The sequence below is a fragment of the Hemiscyllium ocellatum genome, chromosome 12 (assembly GCF_020745735.1).
Source record: "Hemiscyllium ocellatum isolate sHemOce1 chromosome 12, sHemOce1.pat.X.cur, whole genome shotgun sequence".
NCBI classification, from domain to species: Eukaryota; Metazoa; Chordata; class Chondrichthyes; order Orectolobiformes; family Hemiscylliidae; genus Hemiscyllium; species Hemiscyllium ocellatum.
The window spans coordinates 75835198-75850606 of NC_083412.1; the positions used below are offsets into that span (position 1 = coordinate 75835198).

Sequence of the window (15409 nt, forward strand, 5' to 3'; positions counted from 1 at the left end):
ATGACAAGGTACAGTACATCAGGGCAGACTGGGAAATCTGGCCTGTTCTAACTGGATTTATAATTGTGGGGACTGGAAGAATACTCTAGGATGTGCCACTGCAAATGTGGAAAGAGTGGATTGGAACTGGTTGCTTACATCAATATTTCAAGTACGTGTATGAACCAAACTGAAATTGTTCGTGGCCAGTGTAGAAATTGTTATTAATTGTTAAGAGTATTTAAGAACTTGCAAAGTTTTCAAACTAAAATGAACAAAATAATTGCATTAGTTAACCTGGGCTCAACTCCTGTGCTCAATAGGTTGCCCTTTAAACAAAACAAATTATTTACTGGGAAGGATTTGAGCTAACTTTCCTGCAACAAACCTAAGGGATGAGTGGGTGTAACATGCCATAAGGGTCTTTCTAGACTGCACTGTGAACTCATTTCAAGTCTTGAGTGTGGTCTGCTTTTACTCAGCACAAGCTTATCTATTTTGGGAATTTTCTTTTTGTGAGGAATATAGAAGGAAAAGATAAAGGAGGAATTCTTGGCCACTGACCTTTGGAGTTTCAGACGGTTAGGCTTGCTTTCCCTCTCAGTCATTTTCTGCAGTTATTTCCTTTATTTTAATCAATGCTATCAATTATTTCCTTACTGACCTCAGAAATTGTCCATAAAAATGAAAACAAATTTAATCGAATGTCTCTTTACTTTCAGTTTGCAAACAAAGTAGTTCAACATACTACCTTCTCCCTGCTTGCATTTGTTTTGAAGAGGGCCCTGAAGAACATTGAGCATTGCCTGAATGAGGAAGCGTGGGAAAACTCTGACATTTACACTTCTGTTGCAATGCAGGACTTTGCACAGCAGTACAGAGAGAATCTCAGTAAGGTACTTCGGGCTGCAGCCTCATCATGACATTCACATTTCACAAACTGTTTTTGTCAGGCTTAGATTTTGGTCATGACTTGCACTTATGTGATATCTTTTGATGTAGATAACCCTTAATGTACTTTACAAAAGGAAAAGATGAAAAAGAAGTGCCAAAGAAACAGATACTGTTATGACACAGGGATCCCAAGCCAGACCCAATCAGACAACATAGTGAAATTAAAACATGCAATGCCCCTCAAAGTTACTGAATTGTCCCTAACCAGTATTAGGCATGAAGTTTATAGCTTAAACATAAATTACCGATTTATTATTAATACCATAACTTTAGCAGAGCAAAGTTGAACAACAAAATAATCTAATTCAAAAAAAAAGCAAAAATTACTGGAGAAACTCAGAAGGTCTGACTGCATCTATGGAGAGAAAGCATGGTTAAGATTTCAGGTCCAGTGACTCTTAGAACATAGAACAGTACAGCACAGAACACAAATTTGACCTTCCAAAATGCATCACCTCGCATTTATCCAGGTTGAACTCCATCTGCCACCTCTCAGCCCATCTCTGCATCCTGTCAATGTCCCACTGCAGCCTACAACAGCCATCTATACTGTCAACAACACCTCCGATCTTTGTGTGATCTGCAAACTTGCTGACCCATCCTTCAATCCCCTCATCCAAGTCATTAATAAAAATTACAAACAATAGAGGCCCAAGGACAGAGTCACCACTCACCACAGACTACCAGGCAGAATATTTTCCTTCTACTACCACTCGCTGTCTTCTGTTGGCCAGCCAGTTCTGTATTCAGACAGCTATGTTCCCCTGAATCCCATTCCTCCTGACCTTCTGATTGAGCCCACCATGGGGAACCTTATCTTCATCAGAACTGTTCTGAAGACTCTTCTTACACAATCTTTTGAAAATGAGAATTCCAAAGATGCAGTCCTCTTCCTATCTGCCTTAAATAGGCAGTCCCCTATTTTTAAACCACGACCCCTAGTTCTAGAATCTTAGACAACATCCTTTCCATTGTCTGCACTTGCTTGAAACCGAGGATGACATCTAGATGAGTGTTCTGATGATTGATGAGCCCAATTTTATGTCCTCAAGTAAAATCATCCTTTCCACATGCATACCTTCAAGAATCCTCAGGATGAAGAAGCCTCCCTCTTGTTCCAAATTGCAGTGGATAGAAGCCCAAGTAAAAAATGAGGTCTGCAGATGCTGGAGATCACAGCTGCAAATGTGTTGCTGGTCAAAGCACAGCAACCTGCTGTGGATAGAAGCCCAGCCTATCCAACCTTTCATCATATGACAACCCATCCATTTCAGATGTTAGTCTGGCAAACTTGTTCTAACTGCTTCCAATGTGTTTACAACTCCCCTTAAATCAGGAGATCAATCCTTCTCGTCTTGGACTCACTCTTCTCTTCCTCAAAGTGAATGTAAAATTCATTCATGTTATGATTGCTGCTACCAAGGTTATTAAGTAATTCAGCATAATAACAGGTCCAGTACAATGTAACCTCCTCTCTGGTTGCCTCCAGAGAATCTATTCTGAAAACATACTATTGTGTAGGCTACCTTCTCCAAACTTGAGTTTTCCAATCTATTGCGGATTAAAATGCAGATTAAAAATTGAAACATATTCACATCAATTTGCAGGATTACAGTTTGCCTCTGGAAGCACTGATCAAATCATTCTAATCCTTTAGGATTAATATTATTACAAAAGGATATTTGGATAAGTTCATAGTGATTACAGTCAGTAAAGTCAATTTTTAATTTACGTATTGCTAAATTTCTATGAAATTTAGATTTGCAAAACATATACAGACCTCACTCTAGAAATATGGAACTTTTCTGGAATTCCTGTACTATTATGTGACACAATTGTGCCTTTTTTCTTCTGATACAGCATTTACCAGATATGAATAGCATTGTGTCTGCGTGGCAATCTTTGTTAAAGAACAAGGTAAAGGAAGAAGATGGAAAAGAAAAGCAGGAAGATGAGAAAAACACAAAATGCAGCAGTGCAGTGGTGCAAGCAGATGAGAGTTCAGTTCCTACAGAGTACCATGGTAAGGCTTTCATCTCAGGAGGAAGGAACAGGAAGTTGTTTGATTCATATTTTGTGATTTGACACTCAACTCCGTCTTCTCATTTTTCTTTTCTCTTTATCTGATTTGATATTGTCATGAATTCACCCATTCAAGTTTATGTCTGTCTCTTTTGATCTTCAAAACTCATTGAGTAGGGAAGACTAAGTTGACAGAGATTGTGAAATTAAGACGGTTTTAAATTTTAAAATTTGACATTTTTTAAAATCTCCAGCAATTCACTGAAGGAGGGAGACTCCATATCAAATACTTTTGATGTTAATAAGTGCTTACTGTGTACATTTTAATAAAATTAATTCTTAAGGCCAGCTTCACATTTCATGTCTTTTTTCTTTAGGTGAAGATGATGCTGAGACCACTTTTCTGAAGGCAATTGTGCTCCAGGTTATGTGTCTTTATCAGAAAGTGATCCCTCATATGGTTTCTCAGTGTCCATTTGATTTCAGTAAATTGCTTAAAGGTATGTCAATGCTGTTTCTTATGCAAAGCTACGTAGTTAACAGAAGCATTTGTAAAGATTTGCAAACAGCTGGTTTGAAAAGTAGAATTGGTTGGATTCAAATTAAATACTTTAACTTGCTTCGTTGCTTAACTTGCTTGTAGGTTGCTTCGTTCCCATTCACGTGTAGTTGTCTATATCTTTATAAAGTAGAATATCAATAGTTGCTTATTTGAAAACGTGGTATCTCTGTTCTTTATATTTATGCATTCCTTGGATGTGGCATCATCAGCAAGATCAGCATTTAATGCCCAAAATGAACTGTTCTCAGGAAGATGGTGTGACCCACCTTGAACTGCTGTACAATATGATTGAGTTATTTCAGCATTGCCATTAGGGATTTTGGCCCAGCTACAATTTAAAAAAAGGCAGTACTGAATAAAGGCTAAATATAGCTTATGGCATGTGTCAAAGAAGCAAGGTCATTGTTACATCAGATCACATGGAACTGGAGCTCAGTTCTGGAGGGATCAAAGTTAGATGTCCTGTCTCGTCTTTTGTGTGAGACTATGTTCAGTGAAGCATGCTGCTGTTCATTCACAAGTGTGTAAATTTCACATTACTAAATGTTGGCAATGGTGATCAGACTTATGGAAACAGAAATGGGGCATAAGAGCCTAACGTGAAGACTAGTGATGGTAAACCATGAGATCAACCCAGTGGTCCAAAACCAGAGGTGGAGAATATACTGGAACTGAATTCATTGTGTTAGGACTGGCTAATGACAGATTTGGAGAGATCCCGAGATGCTGAGTGGTGATCACAAAGGCCTGCTTGAAAGCTGAAGAAAGCACAGGAGAAGGCCTGTGGCAGTGTGTACCATTAGCAACAGCAATAAATCAGTCGGGTAGAATAAATAAAATGTAATAGAAACAAAAGTACTTACAGAGCTGGGGAAGAAACAAACATTCAGAAAGTTTATTATAAAGACCATATAATTTCATTTTTATATTTTTAATTGTGAATTAAAATAGGAAACAACTATTTTAAAACCAAGGACTGTGGATGATATTGCTGCAATCTTTGAAAGCAAGTTGCTGAAACTGCAGCTTTATTTATGTTTAAGATACTTTGGCTAGCTGCTTCGGGATGATATATCCTGCAGGAACAATGCACCAGTAGTGAAGCAATTGAAATGTGTTAAGATGGTAGATGCTTTACTCAAAGATGCATTGTACATTTTAAGAATGTTGTACTGATTACATGCAGGGTATTGTTTATATACAGGTATTTGATGATTGTGTATACTCCTGAGAATAAGGCAGCCTGTTTTGCAACTAACTGAATTGTCTCTATTTATTATTGAAGCCTAATGGCTGATTACTGATGTTGGAAAGCTTCGCGTATAGGGATCATGTATCAAGAAATCAATAGTGCTCCCAAGATTTTTTGATTTTAGTTAAAGAATATTGATTACTTATAGGCACAGATACTAGCTGTTGATTTGTGTAGTCAGAGTGAGCTTAATGAATATTTTCTAGCCAGTATAGTGATGCACTAATGAGCTACATAATTTGAAGATTGATGAAAGCATAGAGCTGTAAATTAAGACAAGAAGTGAAAACAAAAACTGACGGAGAATGCTTACTACATTGGACTTCACCAGTGCCCCTTCACAGCTAGAATAGGGGTTGGAATCCAGCCCAGATTAATAAATTAAACATCACTTTTCTCTGCAATAATCCAAACTGAAATTGGTTTGGGAAGTCTCGGTTCAATTACTGGTGGCTCTTCGTACATAACACTGATCTATTTCCAACTTGGCACCAATTAAACTTCATTTAGAGGTGGAAACCGTGAAGACATCTGTGGTATTTCATGCAGTCACCAAGGAGAAGACTTGTTCCATTCTGCAGCAACAAACATGCCTAAATAAACGAGTTCAGCAGGGCCTCTCAAATAAGTCTAATGTCTGCACATTATTTCCTTTATTGTTATAGTGAGCAAATTAGAGGAAGTGCAGAAGAATTTCACCAGGATTTTCACTCCTGGACTGGAGTGATTCCACTACGTTTAAAAGGGTGGTAGAAGTGAAATCCTTCAAACATTTGTAGGGAAGAGGTGTTGGAAATTCTGGAAAGGGTGAAAATAGATAAGTCCCCTGCGCCTGATGGCATTTATCCTAGGATTCTCTGGGAAGCAAGGGAGGAGATTGCAGAGCCATTGGCCTTGATTTTTATGTCCTCGTTGTCTACAGGAATAGTGCCAGAAGACTGGAAGATAGCCAATGTGGTTCTCTTGTTCAAGAAGGGGAGTAGGGATAACCCCAGAGTCTTACCTTTGTTGTGGGCAAAGTCTTAGAGAGAATTGTAAGGGATAGGATTTATGAACATCCCGAAAGGAATAATGTGATCAAGGATAGTCAGCATGGTTTTGTGAAGGGCAGGTCGTGCCTCACAAACCTTATTGAATTCTTTGAGAAGGTGACTAAGTCGGTGGACGAGGGTAAAGTGGTAGATGTGGTGTATATGGATTTTACTAAGGCGTTTGATAAGGTTCCCCATGGCAGGCTACTGCAAAAAATACGGAGGTATGGCATTGAGGGTGAGTTGGAGGATTGGATTAGGAATTGGCTGGCTGGAAGAAGACAGAAGGTAGTAGTTGATGGTAAAGGTTCATTTTGGAGTGCACTTACCAGTGGTGTTCCGCAAGGATCTGTTTTGGGACCATTGCTGTTTGTCATTTTTATAAATGACCTGGAGGAGGGGCTAGAAGGTTGGGTGAGCAAGTTTGTGGATGATACGAAAGTCGGTGGAGTTGTTGACGGTGAGGAAGGATGTGGCAGGTTACAGCGGGATATAGATAAGCTGCAGAGCTGGGCAGAAAAGTGGCAAATGGAGTTCAATGTAGCTAAGTGTGAAGTGATTCACTTTGGTAAGAGTAACAAGAAGATGGAGTACTGGACTAGTGGTCGGATATTTGGTAGTGTGGATGAGCAGAGGGATCTTGGTGTCCATGTACACAGATCTCTGAAAGTTGCCACCCAGGTAAATAGTGCTGTGAAGAAGGCATATGGCGTACTGGCTTTTATTGGTAGAGGAATTGAGTTCCAAAGTCCTGAGGTCATGTTGCAGTTGTATAAGACTCTGGTGCGGCCGCATCTGGAGTATTGTGTGCAGTTTTGGTCGCCATCCTATAGGAAGGATGTGGAAGCACTGGAACGGGTGCAGAGGGGGTTTACCAGGATGTTACCTGGTATGGTAGGAAGATCATATGAGGAAAGGCTGAGGCACTTGGGGCTGTTTTCATTGGAGAAAAGAAGGTTTAGGGGTGACTTGATAGAGGTGTACAAGATGATTAGGGGTTTAGATAGGGTTGACCATGAAAACCTTTTTCCACGTATGAAGTCAGCTATTACGAGGGGACATAGCTTTAAATGTTAGGGGTAGATTCTTTACTCAGCGAGTTGTGAGTTCATGGAATGCCCTGCCAGTAACAGTGGTGGACTCTCCCTCTTTATGGGCATTTAAACGGGCATTGGATAGGCACATGGAGGAAAGTGGGCTGGTGTAGGTTTGGTGGGCTTGGATCGGCGCAACATCGAGGGCCGAAGGGCCTGTACTGCGCTGTATTTTTCTATGTTCTATGTTCTATTTAAGAACTATTTAGATGAACACCTGAATTGCTATTGCATTTAATACCAATGGGTCAGGTTCTGGTAAGTGAGATTAGAATGGGTGGATTTTTGTTGACTGGTGTGGACATGATGGACCATAGATTAGATTAGATTCCCTACAGTCCACACCGACCCTCCGAAGAGTCCACACTTCCCATCTGACTAATGCACCTAACACTATGGGCAATTTAGCATGGCCAATTCATCTAACCTGCACATCTTTGGACTGTGGGAGGAAACTGGAGCACCCGGAGGGTGCCCACACAGACAGTTGCCCAAGGCTGGAATCGAACCTGGGACCTTGGTGCTGTGAGGCAGCAATGCTAACCACTGAGCCACTATGCTGTCCTCTTTTTGTGCTGTAAAAATTCCATGATTAATCCTGAGCAAAGAAAACTTGTGTCAATTACAAACAATTTATTTCTTGAAGCAGTGCCTTCTAATACCTGTCTACAAATAGGTAGAATATGAAACTTACTACCAGAGGAAGTAGTTAATGAGAATGAATTAGGTGCATCTAAGATAAACCTAGACAAACACATGTGGGAGTAAGGAATAGAAAGATGACAGTTTGATGAGTAGAATTGGCAGAAACTCGTGTGGAGCATAGACATTGGAGAATATCTTTGGGTTGATGGCCTGTTTTCGTGCTGTTATTGGGTGTGAGAAAGATGTTGAGTTTTATTGTGATGATAAAATCTTTAACTGCTTTTTCCAGGTATCGTGAGTGAGAAAGGGATCAGACAGGAAATTGCACCTGTTCTACAGCACCACATACTTCAGCTTGCCCTGGAGCTGCCTGCCAATAAGTTTGCTTGGTTCAGAGTTCAGGTATCATTATATTAGGCAAACCAGTGTTTCATTTAGATTGAAATTGTATTTTACGTGTAAAGGCTCGATATCTCCCTTTCAAACAACTCTTTTCAAACTTGGCTTAATCCAATTAATTCATTGTTAATTGGCTCGGTAGCACTCTCATCTTTAAATTCAACTCTTGGGAATTTAGTACATCTCTAGATACTTGAGCACTGAATCTAGGCTAACACATCAGTACAGAACTGAGGAGGTGTTGTATTATCAGAGGATTTGTGTTTCGATGAGGTGTTAAATCATATTCGAGTGCTCTTTAAATGTGATGAGGGTTTCTATCTCTAATACCTCTCAGATGGGAATTCCAGATCCCATCACATTGCCTGAATACATTCTCCTGAAACTTTCTGCCAATTACTTTAAATAATGGTCTTAATTATTATTTCACTAATCTAAGACCCTCATAGTTTTATACTCCTCAATTAAATTTCACTTAGCCTTACTGCTTCAAAGAAAACTGGTCCAAACTGCCCAATATTTCAAATTCGCCATAAATTTATATAAAGTCACAAGGATCATAATCATACCAAAGTTAACTTTTCACAGCATTAGGCTAATAATTCTTAAAAATGTAATATATGTTAAACATGCAGAACTCCATATTTTGTCTGATCAATATAGGGGTATGGGTGGGTTGCGTTTCGGCGGGTCGGTGTGGACTTGTTGGGCCGAAGGGCCAGTTTCCACACTGTAAGTAATCTAAGCTAATCTAATAATGCTGAATCTAATCCATAGTGAGATTTGTGGTTGTAATGTGAAGATATTGTCTGATGCAACAACTGATTTATTCTGTGTATTTTCTGCAGGATATCACAAGTACAGAGAAAAATAATGGAGAGAAGTCAGTATTTTATTTGTTGATTAAAATGTATGTGACTAGTAAGAGCTCCCAACTGCAAACATCGACCAAGCATCTTATTATAAAGGTGTGTTGAGATTTTAAGTGACATTTAATTCCCATAATCTGGCAATATATGTACATTGTTACCTTTCAAATAATATTGTAAATTTAGTTGGAATGTGTCAAAAAAGTCTTCTTGCTATTAATGCAATACCCAAAGTAGTTTAGTCCAGTTAAATATTATTATTCTGCTAACTGTGAATGATAGGTACCAGTTTAATAGTCAACATGAAAAATGAACTATTTGTCTCTTTTCCACATTTTTGAATAACTCAAGACCATATAATGACCAATCAGTTTGATGGTTGATCCACAGTTTGAACTGATCAAGTTGTGGGAAATATGTTTGCTGAATGGTTAATATTACTTTCTGGATAACCAATTGGTGAACGATAGTGCTATATTTACTTTACACTACTGACACATTTATTTGCAAAATTAAACATTACTGGCATACAACATGAACTCTGCTCAGCTACACCATTTTCGATAGATGATCCTTTACACGCTTTTCAAAGCAATTTAAACTAAATTAACAAAATGCAGTCGGCACGGTGGCTTAATGGTTAGCACTCTGTGTCTTGCAGCGTCACGGACCTGGGTTTGATTCCCACCTTGGGCGACTGTCTGTGTGGAGTTTGCACGTTCTCCCCGTGTCTGCATAGGTTTTCTCTGGGTACTCCGGTTTCCTCCCACAATCCGAAGATGTGCAGGTTAGGTGAATTGGCAATACTAAATTGCCCATAGTGTTGGATGCATTAGTCAGGGGCAAATATAGGGAATAGGTCTGGGCTGGGTTACTCTTCGCGGGGTCGGTGTGGATTTGTTGCACCGAAGGGCTTGCTTCCATACTGTACGGAATCTGGTCTACATTAAAGTACCCAAACTATAGAGCAACAGCTTCTTAAAGATGCAAGTGTCTTTTTATACATGGAATGCATTTTGTTCTCACTTCTGGTCTTCCAAAAGAAAACATTTTGTACACAGCAGTATTGATTTCTTTCAAATGTCTAAGACACTGGATTACACACACCAGCAGTGATGAATTTGCCTGAATTTAGAAGATTCATCTTTTGAATGTATCCAGAATCCCAATTCAATTAATTTTTATCTACTGCTTAAAATCTATTACCAAACATTGTTTATTTGATTCCTAGTTAAGATGATTGAAATTTCCAGTAGTAAAATTAATACTATTATCAAATAGGACTCTGAGATCCTTTACCCTGTGTTCTCTTGTACCATTTGCTTTCCCAGTGGGCAACTGTACAGTGTTACGAGCTTTTGTTTCTTGCTTAGGTTTTAAAAGAGTGTGGAATTTTTGAATACACTTGGAAAGAGCTGGAACTGTGGATGAAAGGTCTTTGGTCTGTTTCTGAATCGGAACAAGAGAGTGTCATTTTATTTCTTGAAAGGGTACGTACTGATTGTGTTACCAGATCCTGCATTCCATATTTACATAAAGTTGAAGATAATTCCATAGCAAATGCAACTGTAAAGTACTTATCTGTCAAATTTCACAATCAAGTAGAGGGACAGATATGTTTAGTGACAAATTTATTCCTGTTACTATGTAGTAGTGTAGAGAATAGTCTTTTAGAAGTTTGTATTTGAATCCCAACAGGGTGGAAACAGGCCATTTGGCCCAACAAATCCACACCAACCCTCCGAAGAGTATCCAACCCAGACCTATTCCGCTACATTTCCCATAATAAATGCACCTAGCCAACACATTCCTGAATGCTAAGAGGCAATTTAAGCATGGCACATCTTTGGAATGTGGGAGGAAACCAGAGCACCCAGAGGAAACCCACGGAGACACTGAGAGAATGTGCAGACTCCACACAGACAGTCGCCCGAGGCTGGAATTGAACCCTTTTCCCTTGCACCTGTGAGGCAGCAGTGCTAACCACTGAGCCACCGTGCTGCCCATGTTCTTATAACGTATACTCTTGACATTTCGAAAACTCACTTCTTGCTGAGTTTATAATGAATTCAATTCAAAAGAAAGACTTGCATCTATATTAGCACTGATCATAAGACCAAGTATTTTACATAAGTGCAAAAGTATCATGTCCAGTTCTTCTAAGTTGATCCCTTTATCCAGTTATGGCTGCTATCTTGTTGAAATAAATTCCACAGTCTCCCTTCTACTTCACATAAAATTCAAGTTTCGTTTGTCAGCACAATTTAAGAATGTTTGTTCGAAAATTAGTGTATGTAATGTTCAGAGAATATCTCCTCCGAACAAAGGACAAACATCTTTGACTCTTTCTTTTGCCTCCCTTATACCTCCATAGCTGTCACAAAGAGGTGAATGGCTTGTTCCTCGGAGGTTGCTAAATGCTGTAAGTAGTGCAATATGACTGTGCAACCTTGCCTTTATTTCTTGTGATGGCAAGCACTTAGCCAACAGCCTGTTTTTTGCATTCCATTAGGATACCCAAAGGTACCCCATACACTCTATGGCTAAAATCAGAAACTCAACAGAGCAGAGGGTATGTCAGTATCTTTCCACTCCACAGTAGTGGATACTGATGTCAAATCAACACCTGACACCGTCCTTGATATCATGAAGAAATTGCAGCATTTCAAACCTGTAGACCAGTTAGATCCAACAAGTTGGACAGTTGATATCATGTCACTAAGTGACAGCGACACATTTGGCTCATTACCTTAATTTGTATGTTTGTATGTAATAAGATTATAAGTTTTACTTGATTTCACAAGTTTCCGTTTCTTATTTGCATCTGCACAATTTTCATGAATTGCTCTGTGTGTTTTCCTAGGTTTTGATAAAGTTAATATCAAATCCATATCCTTACACAGACAAGATTTCAGATGCAATACAAGAGGCCAGCATGCTTCAAGCAAACCTTGGTGGACCGGACTCTGAAACCGTCAGTTTGCCTATCTCACATATTGATGGTGAGCAGGGAAGGAATAAAAAATACTGACTCTCTTTCTGTTAGATAGAAAATACAAAGAACAAAAGTAAACTTTCTGAAAATAAATGTTAATCAATCAGTTGGTGGTAGGTGATGGCCCAGTAGTATTGTTAATCCAGAGACCCAGGTAATGTTCTTGGGGCCTGGGTTTGAAACCTCACACAGCAGATGGTGGGATTTGAATTCTATAAAAATTTGGCATTCAGAGTCAAATGATGATTATGAAACCATTCTCGATTGTTGGGTTCATTAATTCCCTTTAAGGAAGGGAACAACTATCCTTTCCTGGTCTGGATTACATATGATTCCAGATCGGCAGCAATATGGTTGACCCTTAACTGCTTTTTAGGATGGACAATAAATACTAGTCAGCCAGCGATGAGCTCACCTCATGGATGAATATTTAAGAAGTCTTTCAGCCAGTGATGTTAGTTCTGGTAGAACAAATTGCATAGTTGAGGGGCTAGGATTTTCAACCATCATTTTATGCCTTCTCTATAATCTCATATTAGGCAATTGTGTATAACCACTGACAATGTTTTGACCACTTTGTTTAATGCTCGAAAAAATCATTTGCTATTTGCACTGAAACAAATAGTCCTGGTTTTTGCATTTAACTTGTAATTCATATTCGAGTTGATGAAAGATTATCAGGGATAAGCAGGACTGTAGAGTCAAAGTTTAAAATCACATCAGCTACGAACGTAAATGGTAAAGAGACCAATGTACTACTCTTGTTCCTTGTGTTATGTTATTTGTGGTTGGTGAAATGCTTTCCATTTCAACATCAAGAATTCCCAAGCCAAATATTAAATGGTTAGAAATCCATTTTCTCTGAACTCCATCAATGAATTTCCCCTCTGACTTCAAAAGAGAGTGAATCCTTATAAATACTTTTCCACTTTCTATAGCAGCAATTGTGTGGCTTCTCTGTGTAACATTACTGACAGGAGCAGTATTGTGTTGTAGACTCAGAAGCACTAGGAACTTAAATAAGACCACACATACCTCTTTTTCAGAGGACATTTTGCCCAACAGAATGCAGAGATTTTCATCATGTCAATCCAAACTGAATTTGAACATAGATTTATGAAATGGAACAATCAACACATTATCAAATCCCCTACCAACTGAAGTGGGAGAATTACTATGTTAACTCCCTATATTTATCCCCTATATATAAATAATGTGCAAACTCTGAAATATTTTCTTCTCATATATATCACTATTGTCCATTAATCTGAATGAGGGGTGAGGAATCAATTGTACTAGAATAAATACATCTGCTCAGTGAACATCATCCAGTGAAACACATGTAAGTGCCATGAACTGTGTAAAGTGAAATGGATCATTACTAAGCCAATTATATTCACTTTGTACAGAATGATTTTCTAACCTTTTATTGTCTTTCAGATGTTCTGGATATGGTGGATGTTATTATGGAGACCAGTGAAGGTCTGAATGAAGAGATTGGATTTGCTTTGAGTGAGAATATGATTGCACAGACCTTTCCTTTCAGTCCTCTGGTTACAGCTGCTTTGGAAGCCAAGAACAAAATTATTTTAGGAAACGTTAATGGAACAGGTGAAATGATGAATGATCTTGGATCTAAAACCGTTTCTTCTGTGTGTGTCCTGAAAAGAAACATTCAATGTGTTTGTTGTCTTATTATTAAGACCTTAATTGAGCCGCTCCAAATTAGTTTCCTCTCCATTTACAGTACAGGGCCGTGTTGGTCAGACCTATAATCAATGTATCTGGAGTCTGATTCCCTAATTCTGTCATTTTATTCTTTATTCTATTGAAATTGTGTGTTTTTGATGGGCACAAATAAAGACAAAGTATCTTCATTGCACCTCTCAATCTGATGCTTCACCTATAAGTTCAGATAGGATCCAACAAAGAGTCATGATGATGTGTGTGCAAGGTGAAAGTTGTATTCCATTTTCTCCTTTTCTCTCCCGCTTTACTTATAGTTTCATTTGGCTACATCCTTTGCTTGGAAAAAGTGAGGAGCACAGATGCTGGAGATCAGCGTCGAAACGTGTAGTGCTGGAAAAGCACAGCCAGTCAGGCAGTATCCGAGGAGCAGGAGAATTGACGTTTCGAGCATAAGTTCTTCATCATTCCTGACGAAGAGGTTATGCTCAAAACGTCAACTCTCCTGTTTCTCGGATGCTGCCTGACCAGCTGTGCTTTTCCAGCACCACGCTTTTCAACTCTACATCCTTTGCTTGTATACAATTGTTCGACTTGCTCAGAATCTCCACATAATTGTTGAAATAGATTTCACATTGCAGAAGCAGTTGTTGCTTGGTGTTATCATGAACAAATGAAGCTAAACAATCTTTTTAAACAAAATAAGTGCGTTTGTATATGTTTTAATGGGTGAAGCTTTCAGTTTAGGGGTAACATATCTGATATCTTGAATTTGTTCTTCAATGTCTTGAACTTGAGGCTAAAAGCCTCAACTGAATAAAACTAAATAATCAGCTGTCTCATTTACTGATTCCCATCTTAATGTTCTGTTTTAGATGCTGTTCTGAGGTATCTTTCTGTTGTTATGACTGATATTCTACATGTGCAACAAGATCCATTAGCTTTGTGCCTGGTATTACAGTCGTATGACAAAGAACTGGATTCATTGCCTGAAAACCAAACTATGCACAAAAATATTCTCCAGCTGCACAAATATTACAGGCTTTGGATCCCACAACAAACCAAGCAAACACTGGTAAGAAATTGAATTTCTATGTGGGTTCATTCAACAGCTGGGTTGGCATTTAACAGTAAAATCACTATGTGTCTATACTGTTAGTACTAATCGTATTAATTTCAAATACTCTCCGTGCTGGCAGTTTACATATTGATCATCAATTCTTGGATTCGATTCCTAGAAACATTTTTGATTTTAATTAGCACAGTGGTATATATAGTATAACCTAAAATCTGTGTAGTTAGTGTTAATGTTCTGGCTCAACTCAGGTGTGATCTTTTACTACACTGTTCAAAAATGTTTCTTTTGTGTATGTCCAGGGGGGAGAAAAAAGACATTCAGTGTGTTTATTGTCTTATTGTTAAGATCTTAATTGAACCACTTCAAATTTAGTTTCCTCTCCATTTACAGTGCAGGGCCATATTGGTCAGACCTATATTCAAGTATCTTGAGTCTGTTACCTTACTTCATATTATTCTTGATCTTCTTTTCACTTTTGACATAATTAAACATGCCATAAACCTCATTTCCATCATTCTGTCTATACCAATGCACTCCACTGTTCGTGCACCACTCTCCAGATTCTTTCAAAGGTAACTCCTATACCATATTGCTGAGAGGGGCTTCCCCTTGCACGTTAACCCAAGTGTACCCTAGGAACCCACCTTTGGCCTCATTCTCTTCACTGTCTATATACCATCTCAACTGTTCAGCCCATTATCCCAGAAAGAGTTGTGGGAATTTTATTTGAACTGCATCTAATGCAATTAAACCTATTTTCAAATAAGGAAACCAGAATTCCACTCAGAATTCCAGCAGTGGTGTCACCAAAGCCCTGTTCAGCTGCTATAAAACTTCCTTACT

At 38.6% G+C, this 15409-nt stretch overlaps 1 protein-coding gene across 3 annotated transcripts in view; it reads left to right on the forward strand.

The window, feature by feature from the left end:
- urb1 (URB1 ribosome biogenesis homolog) overlaps positions 1-15409 on the forward strand; it is a 121438-nt gene that overhangs the window by 35110 nt on the left and 70919 nt on the right. For 2 of the 3 annotated variants that reach the window (XM_060833717.1, XM_060833718.1), the window contains exons 11-19: positions 702-875; positions 2794-2956; positions 3333-3455; positions 7829-7941; positions 8787-8906; positions 10181-10297; positions 11671-11809; positions 13243-13413; positions 14364-14563. In XM_060833717.1, coding sequence (XP_060689700.1) covers positions 702-875; positions 2794-2956; positions 3333-3455; positions 7829-7941; positions 8787-8906; positions 10181-10297; positions 11671-11809; positions 13243-13413; positions 14364-14563 — 1320 coding nt within the window. The remainder of the gene's footprint in view (positions 1-701; positions 876-2793; positions 2957-3332; positions 3456-7828; positions 7942-8786; positions 8907-10180; positions 10298-11670; positions 11810-13242; positions 13414-14363; positions 14564-15409) is intronic. The other variant, XM_060833719.1, reaches the window with a different exon arrangement.